We start from the raw sequence: 6144 nt of genomic DNA, 5'->3' as shown, positions 1-6144 counted from the left end.
CAGGAAATTCAGTTAACTGGCAGTATAATAGGGAAATTCGGACCTAATATAAGTTTCTCATCTTGTGTTTGTTTATTTGTTTGTTTTTTGAGACGAAAGGTGTTTTATTCATTTCAGAGCTAACTTCTAGGTTGAGAGGGTGTGGCTGATACCACATTTCTGGCTTATGATTTCTGTGTCAGACCTGGCTACAACAAACAAAATTGCCTTAAGTGACATCTTACAAATGTATAGGGAGAAATTTCTGTCCACCAGAGAGCTGTGCATAAGGATTGGGTGTACTGAGGAGTCCAACCGCCTGGTGTTCATAAAGAAGAGCCTAAAGGTAATTGAACATGATGTGGATTACAGGAGTCCCCATTGTATCAGTAGTGATAAGAACCAATTGAATCCTGGAGATACTTTCTTCCTCCTTGCTATCTGTTACGTGTATCCTGCTTACAACTTAACCTTCATGGTTAGCTACACGTATACATACAAAACAATAGCCTTGTGAGAAAGTTAATATTCCAATATGCTCTTAAGTAGGGAGTGAGCATAGATGGGCAGAGATAAGGTTACTGTGTTACTTGAGGTAATAAGATAATTATGTAAATGAACGCAGAATGGTAACAGACATTCTTCAACTCTGAGTACAAGGCAGAGAGAGGCTGAAAGGGCAGGAGGAAAATTTGTGCTGTTCCTATGGAGTTAAATAACTATTAGGATAAACAGTAAAATAGAGAAGAGTAAAACTGAAATTGGCTTATTGCAGACTAAGATGAAGACGGGTGCAAATTTCTTACCATAACAGCTTGCTTACTTAAAGCCAGATAAATTAAAGGTGCTCGGGGAAACAGTTAACCATGCTTTCTTGTTCAAAGTACAGCATTAAAAATCATCTTTCTTAAATAAAACAATGTGAAATTGTTACCTACCTTAAGTTCTCTAAAAAAGATGCTACTCCTAGCCCACTCGACGATGGAGAATAGGGTTTGGTCAGCCATTTTACACATGAGCCCAAATGTGTTGAGCTTCTCGTGTTTGCTTCTGTTGGCTTGCTCTTGCTGCAGATATGCCATGATCTTAGCTTGGACTTGCGGTTCGTCTGGCTCACATTTCAGGAGTTCCAATATCAGATGCGGAATACTTGCTGGTGAGCTTGTTTGATAACCATCCATGTATGAGTAGCCCATTATTGACTCTGGCGAGCTAGTGTAAGGGTCGGGGTACTCGGACTTGATAGCACGGCTTGGGAAGTGGCCATATGTTTGGTAACCTTGCAAGCTGCCGTGGGGTGGCATCGTCATACTAATTGGAGAGGTTACAAAGGGGCTTCTGTCATAGTCTGTGGGAGGCAAGGCAGTATGGTTCAGAGGTAGGCCTTTGGAGGCAGAATGGATGTTCTGGATCGCAGAGGATATTGTCAGGTCGGTTGGCATAGCTTGGATCACCTGAGTCATGGCTTCCAGTTTAAGTCCATTTGCTCGGATGAGAGCTTTCTTCTGCTGCTTCAGCGCCCTGTCTCTCTTGTACATCGGTCCAAACTTGTTTCTGCCGCCGCGCATTCGGTCAGCTCGCACGGCTGTCAGGGAGAGGAAGAAGTAAATCATAACGAGAACTGGAAATGGACATTCCATAATGAAACGTACATTAGGGCAGGGCATAAATGTAGACGTGTAACTCCTTCATTTATTTCATTTTTTTCAAATTCAAAGTAGTACTTACTCCTAAAGAAAGAGTTACAGTGATTAAGACGCGGGGACAGACACAGTGGTTGGCTACAGGAATTTCACACCTGCTATAGGATCACGTGCAGATCTTACCATATATTTGGTTTATGTCAAGTTGCTACGTCATTAAGAAACAAGGGCTGATGTCCAGAATATGTCTGAGACATAGCCAGTAGACCACAGTGCCTCATTATGGTCATTCCATTAAAACATCTGAAACAGAAATTGTGAAATGTTCAGTAGTCACAAAGGAGAGAATGTCTTTTTTCCTGGAAGGAATTACTTCCTTTGGAAGATTCCGTTCAGGCTGGTGTGTGACTTTAAGAAATTGCTAGCTATCTGAACAGCTCTACAGAAATGTTCAGCTGCAGTTGGAACGCGCAGAGAAAAGCTGCCAGCCTGCTGCCTTCCACAGAGAAGGAGGAAGTGACACAAACTGTTGGCGCTGTTTTGGCTTGTAATATGTCTGGAATTAAAAATAATTAAAACAAATCCACGTCAACAGCTGCCTTGGGAGTCATGCTGGTGGTCTGTCACAGCAGTGGCTGTCACCGTGCTGTATGTGTAATGGAATAGAGAGGAGCTCTCGCCAAGCCCACCTCGCCCAACGGCAGTTACACTGAGAGAGGGACCTTTGACAACTGGGTGACATGTGGACACTGCTGAGATTGCTGGAGGTTAAGTTCTTGAGCTTTTTATCTTAGGGATTAGTAGAACATTAAAAATTTATTCTGGATGCTGGATACGCATAATACTGTGCATTATCATAAGGACTTTAACGTTTAACGATTCTTTATTTTTTTAGTGCACGGTAATTTATGAACAAGACTTTAAGGCTATATATATATATCACCATCAGGGAAATACACCCGTAAATGTCACAGGTATTTACAGTTACGGAAGCACGTGTTGTTAACAGTTCTCTAACGAGAAGAAAAGAAGTTGTATGGGTGTACAGCGAAGGGAGTTGGAGTACACTTCTAAAGCACCTTTAAAATTATGTACACCTTACTTATGTTTGCAGTCAAAATTTCCTAATAATGCTGTTGAATGTTGGTTTTGAGTGAAATGTAGAAAACTTAATTAAATCACAGTGCTGCCGAATGTAACTTTAACTTTAAATCTGCATACACAGTATCCTTCCAGGTATCCAGAATTAACAGCTACGTGGCAAATTCTATTAGCAAATGCTCTTGGTGTAACTTCTACAGAAATTAGGGTGCATTGCATGCAATCACAGAAGCACAAAAATTGGACATGTATCATTGCCCACAATTGAGAGGAGGTAAAAGTAGTTTATGCAATTTATCCTTGTTCTCTGCCAGCAAGGAGAAAATGACTCCCAACGTCTGGTTATTTTACTGCTTGAATTTGGATGCGTGTGCAGGGTTTGGGATGTGTAGTGCAGCATCAGTGGTAGCTGAGGCTGCAGGCAGACAGAACAGTGCTGAATTCATCAGATTGCAGAGGGCTGATTATTCTGTTGATCTTCAGTCATAGCAGAAGTTTTCCTCTGCCAAACTCAGGTGATTGGGGCTTGTCCTTTATGGCTCCCTTAATGGTTTGTTGTATCCCCTGTTGGTCTGATTCTTCCTTGTTAGGTGTCTCAAGTAAATGCCATTTCAGCACAGGAGAAGAATAAGGAATTTAGAAGGATGTGCTTGCTTAAGTAGAAATGCTGTTTGCTTTGAAATCTCAGTTTATTGTATTTATCAACGTTAAAATCAATTTGAGTCTCACATTTGAATCTCAGTGACATTTTTGCATTCTCTTTTCTCAAAGGATATCATATCCTCTTCATTCCTCTCTGTACAGGACAGAGCCAAATGAAGTAAAAAAGTATACTTCGAAGTCCTTATTCTTCCATTGATGATAACATCTTAGGTGTAGCACCATGAAAAATACAGGACATAACTTCAGAAGTTTTTGGTCCTTAATCCCGAAAGCAAGTCGCTGTATGAAAGGACTTGTATATTCTGTCTCTCTTTTTGTGCCATATTATCAGAAGATAATACTATATATAAGGAAGCTAGATAAAATAGAAATAAGATCACATCACTCTAACAAAGAATTTCTAAAACCTAGATGCCTCTTACATATTTAGTGTAATCTAAATTAAATCCTTTTGTAAAGCTGCAGAACTAATTTCCATAGTATTTAGAGCCCTTCATTTGCAAGCTTGGAAGTACTGAAATATCCAGGTACGTACATACATGAAAATGGAGTGTATGGTTTTGGCAGATTTTCAGAGATGTACCATTTACTTGTTGTTATAGGAAGCCTCAGTCTCATTGAACATAAGCCACCTTTTACTACAACTTTAAAAACATGCTTATAGCATAATGTTGATAAACCAGTGTTTATCATAACGTGTACTGCTGCTGGTGATGTGAGCAGGGCTGGGGCTCTTACCTTCTAGTTTCATTCCAACACTGAGGCATTTTTGAAATCGGCAGTAAGGGCATCGCTTCCTCTGGGTTTTGTCAATCTGGCAGTTCTGGTTTTCTATACACGTGTACCTCTTGTTATTCTGCACCGTCCGCTTAAAGAATCCCTGCGTGGCAAATAGGAAAGTCAGCCCTTTTGCTCAAATGGTGTGTTTCAGCATTTCATTGCACAGAAAGCATTGTAACATATTCGTCAGACTCTTCTTGCACAGTTCTACAGTTGGTTTTAAATGAAAGTGAGACGTATCCAGGAAAGAAGCATCAGACCCTACAGGAGCTTCTCTTGAGCTTGGGCTCTGCCCTCTAGACTTGCATCAAAGCTTAGCAAGAGGCTGTAGGCAGTGTGAAGGAGAGGCTGGGCAGCTCCTTCTGCATGACTTAATTGTAAAATAAGTGTTCCCTTCAAAGCAGTTCTCTGTAAAATAAGTAGGAACACTGTGGCAAAGATAAAAACAAGCAGAATACCTCTGGTGAACATGTATCCCAGTGGTGCGTGCTAAAGGCATAAGTGCTTGTTATTCAATTCTCATTGATTTTGTTTTAATGAAAATATAATGTGCCAAGTTAGTTTTGCGGTGCAACTAAGTGTTTTAAATTGCTTTGTTCAAGCCGTGGAGCTTCTTACAGTGCATTACTTAGAGGGCTGTAAAGAACTTTGCAAATTTTTACCTGACAAATTGATCACGCCATAAATTCATGTATATTTAAACTTGAGTGTAACAAAACCGTGCAGATAAATTAATTCAGAAGTAGTTAAAGGTGGTTACCTTTACAAAAATGTTATTCTCAAAATAAGGAACAATTGAAAACAAGTCATACGTTTGTAGCTTTGTGTGAGGTGAGCTCCGGCAGTGTCTGGTTGCTGTAAGAACAGCCAAGTCACCACCGTCACAGAAATGTGCTGTGTGGCACCGAGGGATGGGAAATCGTACAGCTGCTTGAGACTGTGAAAGTGAGCTGTGCTGAGGAGACTGACTTTGTCCTCCGGGAAAAGAAATAGCCTAAGCATACGTAAATCAACAGAGATCGATATTTGGGACAGTTAGGAATAAAAGTTACGCTGTAACTACATCACTTTACAACAGCAAAATGTTTTAAAGTAATACTAAAGTTACGATGGGAAACGGCCCACGTTGTTTCTTCCCTTTTGTGCAAATGAGCTCTCTCAAAGAGACTTCTAATCCTACAGCGTTTTGGTGCTTATTTTTTCATGAGAATCTAGCAAGAAACACATTAGAAATAAGCCCAACTATTAACTGCCTTAGTTTGTCTTTTTTTGATTATATTTGAAAGTTTTTTTGCTGTACTTCTGTTTGTATGAAGCAGTGAGTACAGAACCTTGCAGCTCTCGCAGGTGAGCAGCCCGTAGTGGTACCCCGACACTTTATCTCCGCACACCGGACACAGCTCCTCCAGGTCTTCGTCGTAAGAGTAATTCACCATTTTAAACTGAGACACTGGGAAGAGGAGAAATAGCACATTCTATTAGGATTTACGTTAATAACTCGCCTCTTTTCTGCAACTGTTCTTATCTAGAGGAACAGTTCTCTTTAAAGTACAGCAGAAAGTACTACAGAAAGTTCGATGTTTCAGAGTACGGCTGGCACTGCAGTGTGCAACTTTTGCCCAGCAGCAAATCTGTGTGGCACTGAGCAGGTGAAGCCAAACCCCTCGGCTCCTCACGCTTAGTTCTCAGTGTTTATGTTCATGGAGTGCTCTTAACTCAGCGCCTAGCTGAGGGAATCACCAGCTAAACGAGTTCGTTTAAATCCGAGAGTGATCGGGAACGGGCTTTAAGAAAGTGCAATGGAAAGATGAAGCGTCACCGCCGTATTTAAAGTGACTCGGTTCGTTTCCTTTAAAGTTTTCTTTCAACATCAGCCTGCAAATATTTACTTAGCCTAGGCTTGTGTCTTACAGCCCAGCACTTTTGTGCCGCGTTGCAGTCAAGTTACTTACTTGCTAAGCAGGAGCTCGTGGGCTCG

At 40.9% G+C, this 6144-nt stretch overlaps 1 protein-coding gene across 1 annotated transcript; it reads right to left on the bottom strand.

Annotated features, from left to right (window-relative positions):
- Window positions 1-842: 842 nt before the first annotated feature.
- Window positions 843-5641, bottom strand: LOC100546813 (nuclear receptor subfamily 5 group A member 2). Its single transcript, XM_010715662.3, has 3 exons — window positions 5498-5641; window positions 4125-4266; window positions 843-1564 (listed from the first exon to the last, which is right to left on the bottom strand). Exons 1-3 carry the CDS (start codon window positions 5600-5602, stop codon window positions 858-860), a joined length of 954 nt encoding a protein of 317 aa, XP_010713964.1. The 5' UTR covers window positions 5603-5641; the 3' UTR covers window positions 843-857.
- Between the last annotated feature and the right edge of the window lie 503 nt (window positions 5642-6144).

Source organism: Meleagris gallopavo, chromosome 10 (genome assembly GCF_000146605.3).
Source record: "Meleagris gallopavo isolate NT-WF06-2002-E0010 breed Aviagen turkey brand Nicholas breeding stock chromosome 10, Turkey_5.1, whole genome shotgun sequence".
Taxonomy (NCBI): Eukaryota; Metazoa; Chordata; class Aves; order Galliformes; family Phasianidae; genus Meleagris; species Meleagris gallopavo.
Note: the sequence above shows the minus strand (reverse complement) of the source record. Positions and strands in the feature narration are given on the sequence as shown.

Coding starts and splice junctions, on each gene's coding strand:
- LOC100546813 (XM_010715662.3), bottom strand. CDS start 5,602: ATGGTGAATTACTCTTACGACGAAGACCTGGAGGAGCTGTGTCCGGTG. Junction 4,267..5,497: donor TCACCTGCGAGAGCTGCAAG/GTTCTGTACTCA, acceptor TTTGCCACGCAG/GGATTCTTTAAGCGGACGGT. Junction 1,565..4,124: donor TGTTGGAATGAAACTAGAAG/GTAAGAGCCCCA, acceptor TCTCCCTGACAG/CCGTGCGAGCTGACCGAATG.